Below are 22,469 nucleotides of genomic sequence, written 5' to 3'. Positions count from 1 at the left end.
GGGAAGAATCTTTCCTTCTTGAATTGAAATACATGTACCAGTAATCTAATACAATGGCTTAGAAACCCATGTGCTCCACGCAACAGATTTCCTCCTCACCGCTTGTTGACAGTTGAGAGTATAAGAAAATCTTCCGGTGTGTTTGTTGTGTGTCGTACTGTCGAATAAAAAATGGAGCAATACGTGTTGATGGCGCTAAATTGTTTGACGGCCAGGAAAAACGTCCGTTTAGCGGGTGACGACGTCTGTTAGTGTGCAAGTGTGAGTGTGACGTAATGGGCCCTGGTTAGTGGTGGCGGTGCGGTGCGGTGCTTTCATTTCCTGACCGCCGCCTGGCTCAGACAAGGATTAGCCCTCGTCCAGGACTGTTGTTGGCTGGCCGCTTTCCTCCGCTGATCCTTCCAGCGTCTTCCAGCCTCACTTCACGGCAGCCGTCTGGTAATTCGTGTTCATTCTGTAGTCGATAGTCAGTCAAGTGCAGTGTATGTGCTCTGGAAACGTGCGCTCGATCGCCTGTGGGATGAACTGTGTTTGACGATATTCCTGGATTTGTTGGTTTTGATAAGTAGAGGTCGGGTTGTCTCCACAAAAGTATCGTGAGTTATTTGATAAGACAATTCATACTTCCCTGAACATTAACCTTTCTATTTTATAGTTCCATCACGTTATCAAGAAGTATCATCTTTTCTTTTTCAAATTCTTGTTAAATCTTCCTCTTTCCACAAACAATGCTATTTTTATCATGACCATTCCACATAATACTTTACATCTAATTCACTACAAATGTATTATTTTTAGTAACTATCTACGTTTATATATTTTCTCAATCACAAATGCATGCTTTATTAGTCTCTCCAGCCAAAATCTTTGAAATCTCTATAAGGGTATTTTCTACATTCCAATAACCTTAATTATTACTCTGAAATATTCTCACTCCACTCTCATTATTCCATGTACAATAAAGCCATTTCAGAACTGTTGAAAATTATTATCTCTATAACTATTTGCTTACTTTTCTTGGAAAGTTATAACCTCTGATAAGGTACTTTATTTGAAATGTTTCTGCTTGATTACAATCAATTCACTCTCATCTTTTCCCAACTTTAGATTTTTAAAGTTCATAAGCTTCATTAATTATTAGAATGTTAACGTGTTTCGGATGGACACGTTAAGTCGTCGATCCCGGCTGCCTAAAAAGCAGTCGTTAGGTCATGTCAGAGGCCCTGAAATTGATCAGTTGTGACCTGAAAACTCCTACACCAGACCTGAACCAGCCAGGTCACTCGATATTATTATGTTTTTATTAATTAGACATAATATAGGCTATAAAATGTTAATTTTGAATATTTTCAACTAAGTAGAGAAAAACAAACAAATCTTTCCAGCTAATTATTTGTTATTGCTTATTGCTTATTCATAAAATTATTGAACTTAAGAATTCTCAAGGATTCTGATAACTCATTAGTCATTGCTTGAATACAAAATTTTGATGTACTGATGAAGGATATTATGTTAGGTTATAAGGATAAGATGAAGTGATCAAGCACCTCTAAAACGGTTGGCTCCGAAATTGAGTGTGGGAGTAAATTTTTTCATGTCTCATTAATCTGTTTCCGTTTCCTTACCAGGACTTCTGATTGCTATCATTACTGTCTTCGTTCTTAGGCTTGGGAAGGATTTATCTCTAACGTTTTCACTTTTCCCATGTATCTAAAGATAGCGACAAATCTCTTCAGTGATGTGCTCTAAAGAGGCTGCAATTCAGATTTAATCTCTTAGTTGCAAATGTAGATTCATTAGGCTAAATGTTCCTCTAATCGAGGAAGTCATTACAGTTTGTGAAATTTAGGATGTGATGGGTTTATAACAGAAAGTTTGGAAGTTTGTATTCAATATTTCACATGATATCCTTCAATCATCCGCAATAAAAATCTAAAAAACCTTTCGGGTATGATTTTGATAGCTTCAAAAACGAAATTGATATATTTCTTCAATTCTGGTTTTTGTCAATGAGTTTGATATTTACTATTAACAATGCCTACATTTCTTGCGTAAGGCCTCTGATTTTGATAACATTTTATTGGGGTTCTCTTTCTTGTCTCTCATTGTTTCTTAGTCCTGAAATATGACTCCGCGCAAATGATCATGAGAGAAGAACACGAATTGACATATTTCCTTGCCTAATTGAATGATTCTCTCGTCAACACTTCATTGCAATTCAGCAGTGCAAATAGCCTACAGCATTTTGTTAGGATTCAGGATATATGTGATATGTTCTCAAATATATCAAAACACATTCACTATACAGTACAGATACACCACTATATTCCAGTACTGACTGTCAATTATATTTTTGATTTTCTCAAAAACTTATTTGAGTAGTTTGTAGAGTGTACTACATCATTTACAAAAATAAATTCCAAACTATTTCCCAGGATTATCAGATAGTGAACAATGAAGTTGTTCTAATTTCATCATGCTCAAGTTTGAACTCAATCTTAAGAATTCGGTAATATATTCAAATAATATGTATTTCTTCATTCGTCGGTCAATAATATTTAAATTGTGAGTTTTGTAACTCTTCCAATAGGCCTCTGCCTCCGACATTAAAAAATTCACTGACAACGGTAGATAGAATGATATGGTTTGAACCCGTAAATGTCGTGCTTTGAAATAAAAACCAGTTTCAGGTTTAAGTTGCATATTTCCCAAGAGGTGACAAGTAGAACACAAGCTGAAACCTGTTCGGTTTTTTATTTGTCCATTATTTCCAAATACGAGTGGGCCACTGAGGTGTTGGTCACTCACACTGTTTGCATGTCAAATATTGGAAACTGATGTACTGTTGCAAAATGCATCCACTTTTGTGTGTCAGTTTATGAATCGGTGACCATTGGAAGCCACTGTTTGGTGATTATCAGAGAATGTAGTTCAGAACGAGAATGATATCGTAGCTGAAGATTATGCAATTGAAGTGTCTCTCTTTAATCGGCGTCTGACTATGTGAGTGTAGGAAAGTAACTTTGCAGGAAATATCCGTTGTGTAATTTATTCCATATGTTAATGAATCAACTTTTACTGGTTGCGTCTGTCTTGGAATTCCAGCTAAGTGCAGAAAGGTTGTCTCTTCAAATACTTGATACAACCGTCAGGTTGACTAAAATTTCCAAACTTTGAAGAATGTAAGGTATTCCTAAAGAAAATCTTCATTTATATTTTATCCGATCCCTATTCCAAATTATCTCACAATTATAATGTAAATCAAAATAAATATAATAACATGAGCTACTTTGATTACTGGAGTTGAACTACTGTTACTTATTGGTGTAATAAAGTCTAGATTATGATAAAATTATGGATCCAAATGGATTTTCAAGATTACAGTTTTCTCTTCAGCCGAATTTCTCAAGGACCATTATAATTTATCATCCATAACATACAATGGTGTAATATTTATAATCTATCTCAAAAATAAATACTTACTGGTAAAAATGAGTGAAATAATTTTTTACATTACAAAAATATAATATAGTTTATACAGTAGCCTACCTCAATTCCTAATTAGTTGCTTGTATCAAAGTTCATTGATTAATTCAAGGAAACATTACTCTCGAAAATGAGAAGTCTTATTAGAAAATAAAGTTTTTATAATGCTAGAATAATCAAAATGAAGAAGTAATATAATTATAACAATCTGTTCGAATCATATTCTTACTGTATATCCTGAACTTAATTTCAAATGTCTCAATTTTCAAAACTGAATAAGTATTGGAACCATGTACCTCATTATCATCCCTCCCATATAAATTATGATATTATCCTCAGCGAATAAAAAGTTATGTAAATAGGTCATAAATTGAGAAGCAGAAGAAATACTTTTTAGAGAAAAAATTATAATGTATGATTGATAGTAATTATATATCAGGGTATTGGGGTAAAGTAATATAAGATGTAATCAATGAGATTGGAAACAATGTTGAACAGCAATATCAAATAGAACAACCAACTAATAACATCCTGAACAATTTGTAGCAGATTAATTGGCAACACATATTAGAAGGAGACAGTGAGTGTCTGAGATCAAGGATGCTGGTGAGATGACCGTAGCGGAGAAAGTAGTCACCTTGCCCTCCCCCCTTCCATACACCCCCTTCCCACCCCGATTTGTTTGCCCGTAATAAACAGACAGAACCGGTCACCAGCTGTTTTCACAATCCACCATCCCAAACCTTCTTACATAACACTCCACTTTTAAAACGATCCTCTCAAATTATAACCAGCATCCAGACGCAGGCTGCATGTGGTACATTCAGATTCACGTTTAACTGTCAGCATTTCCAATAGATACCATTAATGCCTCCCATTCAACCAGTGCTGAAACGGAGCTCACTTGATAGGAGGACCACTCAGACGCCGTCGACCCCACTTATTATTGTCGTAGCTGCTGCACTTATGTAACACACTGTGTATTAGTATATCACATGCAAATTTCTTCTTATTGTCATAACAACTATGGGAAAGAAGTCAACCGTACAAGAAATAGCCTATGCTGATCAGAACGAATGACATCATGAATTGTTTGAATAAGAAGTTGATCAAACATAATAATTCAGTTTTATCTATTATCACTCCATATAACTTACATACATATTACTTCATATCATTGGTCCAAGAGTGGAATGAGAGTAAGGTAGTTAATTGGCATTTCTATTGATATCTTCAAACTGTTGAAACTATCGTCATATCCTCAATAATCATCCTCAAAAATACGGTACCTATGACTTGATAGAGGTAGTAATTTGAATTAGGTTGTACCTAGACTAGTTGGTCGAGGTAGTCTAAGTGAATGGTAGTCTAATTTATACACCAATTTGGTCTTGAAGTTTTTGTTGTTCTTCAACACTCTTTATCATTGATAGAGACTGGTCTCCTTCTCAATAATTTTCTTTTCGAAGTTCTTATCCTCTTATTTTACGTGAGAATAGAGATCAATTATTACTAATTCGATTTTGTAATGGAAATAAAATTTAGTGTAGTGCAATAATCGCTACAACATATCGTATAAGTCATTTCATTTTCAGCTTCATTCACTATCTCCTAAGATATACCTTCACAATATTCAGTGTTGTAGTTTCTTGTATCGTAAGTTACGGTAGGCCTACTATTGTGATGATGTAAGTCACAACTACTGTCTTCTAGGGCTACATTTCTATTGAATTATTTCCACTTATATGGTATAACTACTGTCCTCATCAGGTTGTCTACATTATTCTATCTATATTTCAGTTTTATCGAAGTTCAGACTAAACGCTAGCTTGAATTTGCTAAGATAATTCCGGGCAATAGAAATTTATGTATCTTATATTTTATATTCAAAACAAAACAGGAAATCATTGGAGGATATATTCATAACATTCTCTTTGATAGCTGGAAGGTTCTGGATATGTGCAGCTGGACTTTTTCGATCGTTGATCGAGAAGACCTTGAACTGATACTTAATTCCATCTCCTTTCCCCCATTAAAATATCTGTTTCAAATTTAAGCTATTTCTTGTAAGGTTACATCACAGATCAGTGTGATTGTAAGAGTGAGCGTAATATTGTAAGTAGGTGTACATAAGTAATGAGTATGTGTTTACTTGAGTAATGCTTGCGATTCCCGTCTGTTATGCAAATGGTTTAGTGGGCCGTGGCAGTCAGCAGAGAAAGCCACACTAAGTTGCGTTTAACAAGATAACCGTTTTAGTCTAAAAAGTGCTAAACGTCAGTAAAAAACATCTCATGAAGAAATAATGGGGGATCGATTAGTAAAGAACTGCATCTTCTTTTGTGAGTGACTTTATTGATTGATATATTCAGCTCTGGATAAAATTTATGAATTTGGCATTCTAATTCATAAGTTTGTGTCTTTTTTATGTTTTAGGTCGCAGCAGAAGATGGCAAATTTCGGGTTTTCGGGCGTGGGAGGCGTGACGTTATTATCGTTGCTTGTAGTAGTTAGCGCGACACCCGCCGCCGGCCCAAGCAGAAGACTCTTGCAAGAGAAGCTAGCTTCAGATCCGCTTCTAGAAATCAATGTGAGTACAAATCTCTTCAAATAATCGACATTGATTTGAAAGCGTTTCTTAGTTCATTACTGGATTCTAAATAATATTTTCCATAGTATTTTCTCATCGTCCAGTTCTGTGTGTTGATATCTTTGTGGGATTTCAACATTCATCAATTCACAAAAAATTTAAATTTAATAGAATATCCATGCATACAAGAATAGTGAAACATTATTATCCACAAATGACTCACATGTCCCAGAAATACTGCTAGTATACTTGTATTTATATTTTGTATCAGTTTCCATAATCACTGAATAAAGATGAATTAAGATTCTTGATTAGTAGGCTATGTTCAAAGTTTTCAATTAAAAATTTCCATCGAGAATATTTACAGAAATTTAGGAGGTATTCATATAAGAAGCAACTCATAAATTTCAACAGAGAATTTGAAAAATGCTAAGGGATTACCGTAGATTGAAATCGTGTTAGAATTGAATGTACAGGTATTCTTGTCTGTTCCAAGACAAGTGGGTTTAATAAGATTTTTTCCAGTTTGTTGGATTTTAAATCGTTTTTTGCGGTTCATTTATTCAATGCTCAAAGGAAAGTTTATTTTTCTGCCCATTCTTAAATATTACCGTCATTAAAATAGCTCTACTTAAGCTCAATATGTTTAAGATTTTTATTTGAATGCCCTTAATCAGAACTCGAAAAATATTTCTTCTAAATCATCAGTTTCCCAATATTATCAAATATTGATTTCTAAATCTGATGTAAGGTCAACAACTTATTGAAAAAGTGCAACAATATATCTAAATAGAATAAATAAAATATAACAATATTAAATATTTTCTGAATATATATTTTTCTTGTGCATGAACGTAGTGCATCCGTAGAGCTTACTGTGCTAAACTAACAATGATTAGAGACTAATAAGAATTACTGTATATCGAATCTTTACAAAAGAAAGTCTGTTAATAATAGGCTATTGATGAAAAATTTAAAATGTTTTCTAACAAGATCAAACAATTTCTTTGAAAAATATCTATTCTACTAAATTTTGTGGCCATATTCTCCAGTGTAGTTATATATAGATAATAAGGTCTCACTGTATTGTATTACAGTAGTTTATTGGAAATTCACATTTTTTACATACTATTTATTTACGTCAATCCCTTCCAATAACATTTGTAACGGATAAAATGTAAAATTAAAATATTGATCGCGTTTCACGAGAAGGAAATACTAGAAAAGCATTTAATCGTTAGGTGTGAGTTTGGCCGTATTTCTAGAACAGGTCTTATTGTAAGTGAGGAGGCAACCCAGTTACTAGCTTAGCAAGTAGCAAGCAAACTGACCGTAAACCTGCTTTCCTGTTGCTTATTGGTCGATTATGGAACGCGATCATTAGTCATAGAGTGTACTTTCTTCATTTCATCACTGAATATTTCCACTTAATTCATCAGCTGTTACCACATAAGCGCCATTTACACGTTTTTCCAGGATTATCAAGCTAGCAAAAGGAGATTGAAAATCATCGAACTTTGAGTGACACTAATACCGTGAAAATTTCAGTGCTAAATTATGCTTTGCTGCACGAATCATAATTATCTTACTTCGTACTGCTAATTGGCGTTCCCAGATGATAAATTAAATCTATTAGAAAGAAATAGTTAGTGTTACCTAACAACTATGGATGAATAAGATTTGATATGTGTGGCAGCTATGTATTGAAATGTTCATAAACTATTCAATATTTTCTAGTCTACTCTAGTAGGTACATAGGCCTAGTTGTAGGTCCATGTGTATGTTCCATATCTGACGGTAATGTCTAATATTTCTCCAAGTTTTGAAAAAGGCTAATGCCATGCTACTTACAAATTGATATTAAAAGAATAAGGAAAACTAGATAGAAACTAGAAACCAGACAGAAACAAGAAGAAAATCTACCCCTCAATCACAAAGAAGTTCCTATTTTCATCGAACATGACTAATTTACTGTCTTAAAATCATGTTTACACCTATCTATAAGCGCCTGTGTTGAAAATTTTCTTATTTAACCATACAATGATCAGGTATTCTTGAACTGTATCGGATGACAGCCGGATAACTTATGTTAGTTACAATTGTAGTAAGATTAATTTTTTTAGAAGTGTACCCAAGTGAACTTCTTTTCTGATAATTTAGCAATTCTTTGAGTTATCCACTGATAATCTTCATATCTTTTCATCTTATCTTATCGTGACGCATAATAATCAATTGAAAACGTTTCTCGCAGAATTGAGCCCGTTTAACCAAGACAAGAGGAGTTTTTACTTTTTCTGTTGCAATATTTTCTCTGTTTGATGGTCAGAGCAGACCGACGAAGTGAACACAGAGACAAGTGAGTGAAAACGATCATATTCACGTTCTAAATAAATCTATGTAACACTGTAGTTTAGGATTATAAATAGATTCCAAGTTACCAAATTAATACTTGAAGCAGCCTTTGATTAACCAAAAGGCTCTTATCGAATACAGAAATTTACAAAGTTTGAGTGTAATAATTGATTCATAATAGAGATCCAAACAGAGTAAAAGATCGGCTATCATCACTCTGGCTTGTTAACACTGGCGCATGCTAAACTGTCCCAACTGTCATAAAATATTCTCCTTAATTACTCTTAATTCTCTTCACTTTTCTATTAAGTTCTCATTTGAATAAGGGAACAATAAAATGTGAATAATTGACACAAACTATGGACTACAAGGACGCATAAATTGGAAGCGTGTTTAATTAATCAGTGAAAATTGAAAACCTCGGGTTTTATCATACAAAGGTAATATGGAACGAAGTATGAATTCAGTACACTTGAGTCATTGTGTAAAACCACTAATATCTGAGTTGTGGCATACAACAAGTTTAATGAAGTCTAAATTGAAATTAATCCTCTTCTCCATGGCCTCCAGTAGAGATAAATAATCTTAATTACAATTGATGTCAGAATACTTCTGAGAGTTTATTAGAAAACCATAGGATTGAGTGATTTACAAAGTCGTAATCGCCATTATTGTTGAAAATGCTGCATTATCCTTATAATTGTTTTTAGAAAAATCATAACTGCAAGTTTTTTGCATTAATTAGGCCTATCGTCTCCTCGTCTGTATCTCAATGGAGGTACAGTTACATTGTAGTAGGTAAACATTATGTACAAACAATTGTATAAATTTTTGTAGAGAGTATTGACTCATGTCTAAAATCCAATATTTATCAAAGAATTGATAATATCAGCAATGAGCTTGATTTGTATTCTTCTTGGAAAACTCGTTTCATTTTAATCCTGTTGCCTGTAATATCTTTAGCGCCATTTTATTGTAGAATTTGATGAAGTACTATAATTCTGTTCGATAAAAACCTTCTTGCTATTTTGATTGTAATGTTCAATCCAGTATGAAATGCACTTCCATGTGGTTATACTGTATAGAGTTCCTGAGACAATAACATGTTACGATAAAAATGTAATTTGTATGGAAAAATTTGAAGAAAAAATATAGAAAGAAATATAGGGTTTTGATCAGCGAGCTTGTGTGAATAGGTGAATTCTCTTGAAATAGCTAAACGTTTAATATGAAGTTTTAAAGTGTAAAAAGATTCGGTTGATCGTGATAAATATCAACGAATATCATCCTCTTCATTCCACCTCTATCCCAATACCAAAATTGTTTATCATTGCAGGTGATATCAGTTTTCCTTCCATATTTTGTAAATAGAGAAAATAAACCAATCTTCAAGAGTAGGCTACTGTTGCTAACCCTGGTTTTTACCACGGGTTTATGGGTTACTACAAGTAATTCGATCAAATAAAAAATGAAGTACGCAAATTGTCTTATATATTACAAAGGCTGTTAAATAGGTTGTAGAAATCAATAGGAAAAACGATAAAGGAGAAAAATTTGGAGATAAATTGATGATCTTCTTGAATTTTAACATTTGTATCCATTTGTAACATTTGTATAGAATATTTCGGTCAGTTTTTCATGCGTCGGTATTGACGGGACTCAGTGCATGCTACTCGACTTTGGTCTATCTAACTTGCTTGCTTGCTTGACATCAGTATGGTACCATAGTTGATTAGTTGCATAGGATGATGGTCGGTGCAGTGTGTTGACAGTTTGTTTCGCTTTTCTGTTTGCAGGATGAGGTGTTTGGAGGTGTGCAAGAGGAGCGCGGAGAGAGAGAGAAGCGCCTGCTGGGCCAGAAGACGGGTGTGATAGGGATAGGCGCCAAAATAGGCAAGAACGTGGCGTCGAAAGCGTTTTCGAGCGTGAAGACGGGCGTCGTCAAGAAGCTCTTGAGCGTGAGCGCTGGCTCGTCTAGTTCGGCCAGCGGCACGGGACTCAAGGTCGCCAAAACGGTCGGCACCAAAACGGCAAAGGCAGCCGCAGTCATCGGCGTCAAGACGCTTCTGCTCAACCTTATCTTCGGGGTGAGTTTAATTTTTATCACGCTTTGTTCATCACTCTTCTTAAACTATATATTCTACCTGAATTCTTTTCATACTTGACATCTCTAAAATCATACTTCGAACATCAATTCTTCAAATTTGCATCTATAAATTATTTTTAACAAGAAAATATTTTTCACAAATTTATAAGTCATATTCCACAGTCCCAATTCTTCAAATTTTCAACTATTAGTTTCAAAAAACATTTTTCTGATTCTTTTTCAATCACTTCTCTTAAAACTACCTATATATTGTAACCTTTATTCTCTAAACTTCCAACTATTAGCTCTAAAAAACATTATTTTATACTTCGTCCATCATACAGGTAGGGCTACTATAAGAAAGTCGTATATTCTCAACCTCTATTCTTCAAAATTTCAACTATTAGCTTCAAAAACATCCTTCTCATACTTTGCCCATTACACTTATCAACCTCAATTCTTCAAGTTTCACTTCTAGATTCAAAAATGTTCTTCTCATACTTTGTCCATCATTTTTTTTTTTTGACAAATTCCTCAATTATTCAAGTTTCCAATTTATGCTTCAAAAACAGTCGTCCCATGCACTCCTTAAACCATATCTTTCAACCTCAATTCTCCTATTTTTAGTCAATAAGTTCATTATTTACCTCGTTTACCTTCCTTCTAGCAAATTTCACTTCCTACAATGATTATTTCAATATAATATAGAACTGTACCAAGCAATTTTTATTACTTTCTTATAGATTTTTGAATATCTGAGGTTTTCATTTAGCTCTACATTTTCATCCTCGTCCGACCAATCTTTTTATCATAGTATTGAAAAAATAATCACAATATATATGATTCTACAGTATGTGCCTGAAACTGTCTTTATTCCAAATTGATTAATAGAATTCTGTAGTCTAGAAATGATGATCATAATATTCATATCAAACTCATAATATTTTTTGAAGTTTAAAAAAATATTATTAATGTGTTATACACATTAGTGTTCAATCGTAGTGTAGCTACTAATTATTGTGTAAGTGATATCACAGTATTAGTTTGTGGTTCTTATTCAATCACATCAGTGTTGATTGTCAATCAAAAGCTAGAAGAGAAATTCGACTATTGGAATTTTGAAAACTCATGGAATATGTGGTTCCATAAATGACTGAAAGTTTTCCATTGACAATTGGGAAAACTAATAAACTGTTAGAAATAGGAGTAACCCAATCCAATGAAAAACATATCACTCTATATTATGATATGACAGATATGAAAGTGATAGACAAGCCAATAGTTGAAAATACACATACATTGAGCAATCTATACAGAATCTTACAAGTTAGTGCATTTTTTGTGCAAAATCACAAAATGAATGGAGCTGCAAGTTTGTGGTACAACCGTGTCATTTCATCAATTTCAGTTACAAGAACAATGAATTGAGATCACATAACCAGATGTTGGTATTTGAAATAACTCCGGTGTGAGTGCAAGTGAGAGGGAGTTAGGGTGCAGAGGGGTCTGCTTGGAAATGATTCAGAAATTAGAACAGTACAGATTGGGACGCAAGCACACCTCCTTTCTCTTCCAACCAGACTGCACTAGTCCAAGCTGCGGCCAGCACTGCGTTTCAACATAACCTGTAGCCTATATCACCTCGTTACTTGTATGGATCAGCGGCTAGTCCACTTTTACTGCCTCTTCTCAATTAAAACATGTCTTCGACACAGCTCCTAGGTTATTTATTGCTCGCATTTTTTTGTCACTGTCTGGATCGGTGATCAGTCGCGATAATACGACCACCACACTCTTTTCTGACTAAGAAATTGTGACAAATACAATATTTTTTTCATAAAAAACAATAATGCATTCCCATTTTCAAATATGAATAGAAACTAGATTGAAGCCTATTACAGTTGACCACCATAATTTATTCTAATTTTTCTAAAATGAATAATAAAAATAATAAGAAAACAAAGATATTGTTAACTGTTTTAAAGCTTTTAATAAATTGTTAGTGAAATTTGACAATATCTTTGTTTTCTTATTATGGAGAGATTTCACAACATCACCATCAATTCGAATAATAAAAATGATGAAATTGGGAGCTTCAAGGGTGCATCCAGGGGGGGGGGGTTGGACGCAGACTGCGTCTTTTGAAATTCTTGGAGGGAGCAGGGCTCAAAATCGAATCCTTGGGGGGATCCCAAAAAAGGTTAGAAGGGTTAAAAATCTTTCTGTATAGTGACGCCCCCCATCAATATAAACTGATTTTTTTTCTTAATTCAAAGCGGGGGTTGCAAATTTCTTCTCAATCCATGAGCTTGGTGGGTGGCTACTCCTGAGCATTCTATTAAAATGTTCAACTAGTTCATCTAGGATTACAACATTGTAGGATTTTTTTAATAAATTGGGGCTATATCTATATCTATAGGGCTATAGATCACTTTGTATATTAAGTAATAATTTTGAATAATTGAAGAGCAGTTATAAAAATAAGTAAGTTGTAAGTAAAATGGATGAGGATTGTGTGCGTAATCATAATTATTAAAATGAAAGTGAAAAATTATTACTCTAACATTATTACTCTAATGATAGCAAAATTATTATAATTGATTAGGTTACATGCAAGAATATATCAGTTCTCCAATCTAGGTTGTAGTATAATTTTGTAGGTATATAATTTTGAATCGACTGTCAGTGGCAGTTGATTACAATAATTTCATTGACTTATAATGAAGAAAATAGGAAACGCGAGTAGTACAACCGCACCTTGGTGTTATTCAATCAACCAATCATCCAAGTTTTTTTGGAAAGGCAAAACAGACTTCTACTTAGAATTGCTCCTTCTACAATAGTGAGTTATGTGTAGTGCTTCTGAATAATAAATTCACACTTTCCTAAACAGAAAACAAATGGAACATGCAAAATGGTATATTGAAACATTTTTTTATCAAATTTTCAATCAAAAACCAACGTTTAGAAACTACTAAAGCTACTACTAATTTGAATTGTATCCACTTTGAACTGTAGGCACTTTGACCTTTCAATACCTACCTTTTAATCTAAATGATTATAACCATAGAGAAACAATAGCGTAAGTAGATATCCCATGGTATAGGGCGTTTATGTCGCAACTTTTACTGTTATCTCAAGCCGATTACTGTCGATTATTGTCAATTTTTACTGTTTTGTTGGTGTGAGAGTGTATGAACGGCACAATTTGAGAGACTACCAGCGTCACACAGCTGCATGGGAAAGAACTACGTGAACTATCGGCTTGAGATAACAGTAAAAGTTGCGACATAAACGCCCTTTCCCATGGGATATCTACTTATGCTATCGTTTCTCTATGTTATAACGTGATAATTTTATAAAAGACTATCACAAGGAAAATCGATAACATCTGTCCAAAAAATTAACTTATTCCTCGACTAGCCTATTCTCGCCGTTCCACCTCATAATGAATTCACCTCATTCACAATGAAATAATACACATGTAAGATGTAATAATACTATAATATGTAAGATGTAATATGTAATAATACTATAATAGAGCTTTGTTATTCATCTCAAATTCGTATTGCTGTAGTTTCAGTTGTATAATAATGTTTTATTTTTCCTTTCAGAAAATCAATCAATTGATTGAGTGGAAGACAAGGCTGCTTGATAACCTTGACAAGCAGAATAGAGCAAAGAACCAACAGTTCCTATCTGGTGGTGTAAAAACCACTACACCATCAGATGCTTCGGTAAGTTCATCACTTATTGGGTGGTTGTCATCCATAGATGACTCCCACCTGCTTATTTCTCTATCAGTGATCAAATATTTGAAATGTGGATCTACTTCTAAATTTTCTCAACTCTCTCCCGTCTCTTGAAAATTTCGAAATTGTGATGTGATTCACACAGTATGATAACTCAATTTTTCTTCCCAAAAGTTATGATATAGGCCTATACAAGTGTGAACATTTGGTGATAAGTACAGAAAACTCGTCATGTATATAGATCAAGCATAAAATTACTTAACTTGTATGGGCTACTTCATTCAAATTAATAAAAACAATATAAAACTGGTAGTACCCTTTTATTAAAACATTTTGAAAACTTTAAAATATTTTAATGACTAGTTTCGACCTTCTTTGGCAATTTTCAAGTTGAAATGTGAAAAATAAACAATTTTGCCATTTTCTTTATATTTTAACTTGAAAATGGCCAAAGTGTATCGAAACTAGTCTTTAAAATATTTTAAAGTTTTCAAAATGTTTTAATAAAATGGTACTACCAGTTTTATATTGTTTTTATTAATTTAAGATCAAGCATAATATATGTATGGATTTCTATTATCAAACCGCCTGATCTGGAGCTGGTATTAGATAGAGTTGATAGATAGATAGTGTTGCAACTTCTTATATATTCTACTAAATCTTTCTATCTTCTATAGATTAGAAACTGAGCATGTGAATAATATTTTGTTCTGAGCGTTCACTGTCAACAATTTCTATTCCTGAATGAAATGATTAATTGGACTGAATGGATGGATATTATGCATACTAGCTTACATATTGGGCGCTTATGGTTATTGAAAATCAAATACTTCATCATTTCTTATAAACAATTATTAAAATTGAATTTTTTTCAACAACTTTCTGTATTTGCAATATCAATCAATTTTATTCGAGTTGGAGTAATTTGCTTCTTGAATTGCATGGCCTCTAATTATTGTCTTAAATTTTGTAATTCATTGTTATGGAATGTATTGATAAATGGTGGCTTAAAATAGGAGGCCAATCAAAAGATCTAGATCTATAAAGTACCATGTTAAAATATTAATCTCGTAGGATAAAAGCTTTAGATGCAATCCAAATATTAGTTTGTACGATTAACCTTTCGCGATTTATTTGATTAAATTATTGTTAGTTTCACAAAGGTAGTTTGCTCTGAGAATGTCATTTACTTCACATTAATTTGGATCAAATATGTCATTAAGACGTCATGGTCTGTAAACAAACGCAGATAGGCGTGAACTTGCGGTAGTTTTCAAGGCAATATAATGTGCTTTCTATCTCCATAATTGACTAATCTTTAGGCCTACTCTTACAATTTCTTGTATAAGGTTCATTGTGTTACAAAATAAAACATGATCAGAATCAACTTTATATTTATTGTAAACTATAGAAATTGTGTGGTATAGAAGCAAAATTAACAATAAATTTGTCAACTAGAGATAAAAGAAAAAAATATGAGAATGATAATAAAGATTTGTAACATATTTTTGCTCTTCTCTTCAGGCGGAGCGTCAGATTTCTAACTTTGAAATAGCTCCAATCACATATTACGTAGCCTTGTCCAATTTAATAACCTTGTCCAATTTCAAACTGTGAACATTGTTTCCAATGTGTCTATTCATATAATAATAATAATAATAATTCATCAATGGCACTTACTCTACTGAGTCTCCATATACGAGTGAATTCTATTCAAATATATGCAATCCTCAAATTAATCAATTAATGCTTTTAGACCACGTAATGTTAAATTTATTAATGAACTTGAAATCTATAAACTGAGAGCATTCAATATTAACCCCAATTTTTGAACCCCCCAAGAAAATATATACAATCCTCAAAATTAATCAATTAATGCTTTTAGACCACGTAATGTTAAATTTATTAATGAACTTGAAATCTATAAACTGATAGTATTCAATATTAACCCCAATTTTTGAACCCCCAAGATTCAATTTTGAGCTCCCCCCACCACATCAAGAATTTGCATCAGGATGCAGTCTGCGTCCAAACCCTGTGGGCACACCTGCTTTACACTTTTGTTGGAATAGCAAGTCGGTTCCCAGTATGAATTGCTTTTTTAGAATGATGCTGGCACAAGTTTTGGCATTCACGTTTATTAGTTAATTCCAGTCTTAATAATTTTCTATTGTTTGGTAGGATCAAATAGTACAGTGAACGATTTCTGTTACTTTATTATTTTTGCAGTTTCCATGATGGAGTAGCTATGTCAACACAGCTGAATCTGTTTAGTACCTAGATCGAAAGGAACTGCTGCACCACTAGTATATATATATTACCACCTTCACTATTCATAAGTAGTTTGATTGTAAAAATTGTTATTATTTATTGATATTGCAATAGAATATCACATATAATACATGCCAATTACAAACAATTTTAAAATCAATAGTTAGTTAACTGTGTTTTTACAACAGAATTTTTATAAAAAAAAGAGTTGGAGATCTATATTCCATCCAAAGTCACAACAATATAGCCGCAATAATATGATAGTTCCATAAATCAATTATGATTTTTCTTCTGGTTTATCCTGTATTAGATAAATTCTTCCCATATTTTTCATAAATATAACAAATTCCTTTCAGAAGTAGAATTCTTCTTTTAGAAGCAAAGTATGATTATAGCTCTGTTAAAAATTATAGCCATAGCTTTGATCCATTACATAAATATTCTTCATACATTCATGTGATAAGTAGATTTATATAATATGAAGATATACATTCACTCATAAGTAATTAATGGCTATTCAGTTAGAATATGTACTCAATTAAATATTTCATTCCATTTAGTTTCACACAATCAAAATTATATTAGAGGAATAATCATTTTTTGAATGTTCAAAAAAAAACAATCGAAAGCATGAGTAACATCGGTAAAATGTACCTTACAAAATTGGTATCTTTTTGCTCTCTCTTCTCTATTTTTATGTATTGTATGTATCATGGTTTATTGTTCTTACACATTTATAAGCTTGTGAATGATCTTGTAACGCACGTTCATTCACTCTTGTTTGATCATACTGCTTGATGTGATTGCATGTAGTATCTTAATGCTTTGTGTTATTGCACTATATTTATGCTACTGGAGTAAAAAAGGTTTCCGGATTAATCTGCAGAGACGTACTCAGTCTCAGTACGATATTATTAAACAATTCTGCTCAGCTCTTGTGGATGAGATTTGTTTAGTGGATGAGTAGATTGTTTATCTATGGAGGGTGAGATCAGATATAATTATATGTTCACAAATCAAAAATAGTGAATTGAACATGATGCGAACAATGAATGTAGAGTTTGTCTTCAAATTTCAACTTTTGAGAATCCCAAGTCTTTTAAACGTCATGCACTTTTGTCAACAACTAAAGAGACTCAACAATTGCAGCCGAACCGCTTTACTTGCTAAAAGTTTTCAAAATTATCAAAAAATTCAATTTTAAATTTATCTATTCTTAATGATAATTACAAAGTTTAAAACTTGAAGTATAAAATACATTACTTGATAGTTAGATTATACATTAGCTAGTATAATGACGTTCTACATCATAAACTCTCCTTCATGAGACGTCACGAGTGAAAATTCAGTTAGTATCTCTCACTATAAGTCACGAAGGGTCACTAATACTCCCAATCTCATCTCAATAAATTTTATTGAGATTTGCAAAACATCATTTCTATTCATGAGCTTAGAGTTCTGTTTATCTGTCTGAGAATCAATTCTAGGAACCTTTTGAATCCAGTGATTATGCTTTTGTAAATTGATGCCTCAATGCTTCTCGATTCATCAATTGAACCTAGAACTATAGTTCATCGAAATTCTTTCACAATAGTTAAATTATTTCTTTAGACTCTAATATAACATACTGTTATAAAAACTACTGTTTACCTGTTAATTCAATAAAGCGATAGATAGTATATTTTATTGAGCCTATTAGTGACGTTCAATTCCGCTTTACCCGGAGTAGATCCACATTTTTATTTGATATAGCCTTCATGTACATATTATTCTTATGTATTTTATGTTTAAATGTTGATAGCTACTTCCACAACCAAATCGGTTTTTTCAGTTCAGTCTTTTTCAGAAATCAACATAATCATCTTTTTCAAGTACTTCTTAATATGTACATTTTATTGTAAAAAAGGTTATTAGATTAAAGGATATATAGCTCTAATATCAGAAACTATTTTCTGTCACTTTGATTTATTATTCTGAGGACCTCGATATTTCAATCAATCTTGGGAATTCTAATTTCTTAATCTTGAAGAACTCTGGTACAAATGAAAAACGTGTGATGTTGGATGTCAAATTCAACATTTTTTATTTTATTTTTAGGTTGAAATTATGTATATTATTTATGGAATATGTATGATAAAATTTCTCTATTAGATTTTGTGAATTATGATGGTTGATGGATACTGAAGCATTGCTATAATTTTGTAATATTGTGACTAGGTCAACTATGGTTTCTCCAGCAGTCCTGGATACTTCCAGGCAACAGCTGAGCCCGCCTTCCAGCAACAGCCTTCAGTTCTCACTGACACCACTGGATATAGTTACAGTACACCAGAACAGCCATACTCTTATGCCAAAAAATAATTTTGATCAAGTGACCACAACCCAACAGAGGCTCAATTTCGGCCAGAAATTTTCTTAAAGCAAATATTGTTTGCTTGGTCAAAGCACCAAAGAGCTTTTTGAAAGAGTTACCAAAAGACGTCACCAATATTTTTCTCTGCATAAGAGAATAAGAGACGTCTCTAATTTTTCACAATCGTAAATTATTCAGTTACCAGTATTCAATTGTACTCCCACATTGTAACCAAAGTTACCAAACTATCTTTAAACTTGAGATTTATTACCGTTCAATTGACAGTTTCTTAGTCAGGGACAGAGTTCTCTGTTAGTTTGAAACTATATTGTTAGAATAAAATTTGTGGTTCTCCCTAGCAGCTCTCATAATAAGCTTCAATGGTAACTCTACCAATGAGAACCTAATTTTCAAACTATATATTCCTGCCTCTCATCTCTAACGTATTAAGAATAAAAACTTACTACGACTTTTAACTTTGATTATCATGCATACTAGACATCACAAGTATGTGCCTTGCCAAATCAAAGCTTTAATTTTATCCATCAAAGTTTAATTTTTTCCACCAAGCCTCATTTTTGAAATCCCGTTTTCAGTGGTTCTTCTCCAACTATTAATTTCTTCACCAATCTTTTATGAATTTGTTTCACCATTTACTCATCTCCTAAGATGATTCCTGAAAAGTGGAAAATCTTTCCCTTCTTTCGATATGAATCTATGTAATGTTGAACCATGTAAGTTGACTCAAAAAAGCTGAAATGCAAGTTTCTGTTCAAAGCTCAGATTTGTTAGTCATTGATATCACAAACGTTTTTTTAGTGTTTCTGTTGACTATCTCTCTTACCTGACTGTGTAATATTGTATCTAAGTCATGAATGATAATGGAAACAAGGATCCAAGAGAAATAAAGGGACTGTTCAAGTCAAAAATTCAGGTTTGAATTGTTAAATTATTCTATTGATTTTTTAATTTTTCTTTCTCTCTATCATGAACTTTGTCCAAAACTTGTATTTCAGTTTATTATTACTGCCTACAAATTTTATGTATAAATGTATAGAAATTTTGATAAATTATTAGCTATTAATCAAAAGTAGTTTTAAGTTATGTAAGGTATTGTGATATGAGTGAATAAAAACTTTTTATAGAAAGTGTTGTCTAATTCAATTTGAATTATAGTTTATATTGTGTGGATGAAATGTGAAGCTTCAGTACAGTAAGTGTAATTATGAAATCTTCCCACCTCCACAAAAAATTATTTCAGATTATTATTTTCTTCTGAATTTTGGAAAAATGTATCGTCTTCGGCTGGTGACATTTAAACTAGAATAGCAAGTTTTTCACCAACCTCTCACATTTGAATTCACACATCTTTAATTCATCTCTAGTAAATTTTCTCTCTCGAATATTCTATTGTATGGAATATAATTGTAAATTATGCTGTCTATAAAATTGATCCTTATGAAATTTAATTATATGGAATTCAGCATGAGGTGAACTTATATTCAAAATAACTTATATGTTATTATTGTCTGATATAAGAAGCTCGATAGTAATAACATAGAGAAACAATAGCGTAAGTAGATATCCCATGGTATAGGGAGTTTATGTCGTAAATTTTACTGTTATCTCAAGCCGATAGCCGACGTAGTGCTTTCCCTTGAAGCTGTGTGACACTGGTAGTCTCTCATATTGTGCTGTTCATACACTCTCACCCCAACAAAACAGTGAAAATCGACAATAACCGACAGTAATCGGCTTGAGATAGCAGTAAAAGTTACGACATAAACTCCCTATACCATGGGATATCTACTAACGCTATTGTTTCTCTATGGTAATAACCTGTGTAATACTGAACAAGTATGTGTCCTACTTCGCCAGTCATTTCAAATACCTCTTCCAATTGACATGTAGGCTAATTTTTGGAACAATTGATGGTATTTTTCCAATTGGATAAAATCATTCTTTAGAAATGATTAGTAAACATAAGCACACATGCCTAGAATTTAGATGTTCTTATTTGAATTTAATATGTACATACAAAATTGACTAATATTCATTGAAAATATGCCACGAGTCTGTGATAATTGAAGATAAACACTATATTTTAGGAATTTTCTTTCGCAATTCATGAGTTTGATAAGTTAAATTCCATTTAATGACATGGGAAACTAGCTGTGATGGGATAATCATAAAGTGAATCTGAGAGCTTGGAAGAGGAAACTATGCACCCGGAACTTTAATTGATAAAAGATTCATAAATGAAAGAATAGGCTTATTCCACTATCAGTGAATTTCAATTTCATTAAATATCTTTAGCAAAAATTATTATTACACTGACCATCTCTTCTGCATTAATAACGATTTCATGTAATTTAATTTGAAAACAAGTTAACTTTTTTAATCTTGACTTTGAACTAGACTAACTATTGTGTTAATAACTGTCCTGTTATTCTCAACACCAATAAGTCCCAAATTTGGAAAAGTAATTCCTCTTAAAGTTTTATCGAGTTTTCATGATCATCATAGCAGATGTCAAGATGCCGTTGTGCAATATTGCATCATATCACTGTAATTCGATCTGTGATGGTTTGTGTTATCCATATTTTAATGACAATGCCAATGATTCTGAATTATTTTTGTAAAGAATTGGTAGGTAGTATTTACTAAAAAGTAAATTCGTATGGCTTTTTGTTTGTGGGAAGTCCCTACGAAAAGATCCTACCTAGTCTGAATATATAATTCTAGTCGTCAAGGAGCCTCACGGCTATAAATCAGCCTGGACCAACAATTTAACGTACCCATCCGAGCACGGAAGACTAAAAACTTCTGCTCATATCTGGGTTTGAACTATGAACTGATTTGTACCGTTAGATTAGGCAGGAATAATGTCTCAAAGACTTATCATCATTTTACATTTCTGAGTTCCCGTGAAATTCAAGCAGTAGACAAATAAATTAACAATTTTCATTATTTCACGGTGGATAAAAATTAAAAAAGGAGGAATAAAATAAATTGAAATGTTTCCTTACACTTTAGGTACCTAATTATTATCCAAGACATGAATTACCAAGAGTGATACATTTTGGAGGATACAATTTAGATGATTTTCAGTTGTGTTATCACCTTCATTGCATTTATATAAAGGTAGAAGACATTATTTAATCCTCATTTTTCAGTCCGATGTAATTATTTTAGTAGCTAACGATCAATGAATAATAATAGTTGAATGAAGTTTTAAAAGAAGAAATCTCTTTGCAAATTCAGTATATATTCCCAAATAAAAATTTATTCTTGCATTCCCGTAAATTCTCTAACATTACCACAGTCATCTCAAATTTTTCCTTTCGTTCAAGTAAGAAAATGTTATGCTCCATATGTTACCGAATGTTTACAATAAATTTTCCCTTAAAGTTTTTCCTATTCTTTGCCAATTATTGCATGGTTGAAAAAGGTTAGATGCTTAGGCTATTGTCAGTTCCACACAAATTATTTTAGATAAACTTGAGTATCAATACACTAGGACATCATTAGAAAAAGATTTGACTCCATTAAGGGGATTCCCCCCTTCTGGAGGCTAAT

General features: G+C 32.6%; 1 protein-coding gene across 1 annotated transcript in view; it reads left to right on the top strand.

The window, feature by feature from the left end:
- LOC111044946 overlaps positions 1-22,469 on the top strand; it is a 59,990-nt gene that overhangs the window by 22,656 nt on the left and 14,865 nt on the right. The window contains exons 2-4 of the mRNA XM_039424459.1: positions 5,923-6,076; positions 10,225-10,515; positions 14,129-14,251. Of these exons, the coding sequence (XP_039280393.1) occupies positions 5,936-6,076; positions 10,225-10,515; positions 14,129-14,251 (555 nt within the window). The 5' untranslated portion in view covers positions 5,923-5,935. The remainder of the gene's footprint in view (positions 1-5,922; positions 6,077-10,224; positions 10,516-14,128; positions 14,252-22,469) is intronic.

This window comes from Nilaparvata lugens, chromosome 3 (genome assembly GCF_014356525.2).
Source record: "Nilaparvata lugens isolate BPH chromosome 3, ASM1435652v1, whole genome shotgun sequence".
NCBI classification, from domain to species: domain Eukaryota; kingdom Metazoa; phylum Arthropoda; class Insecta; order Hemiptera; family Delphacidae; genus Nilaparvata; species Nilaparvata lugens.
This window is presented reverse-complemented; position numbering and strand designations above follow the sequence as displayed.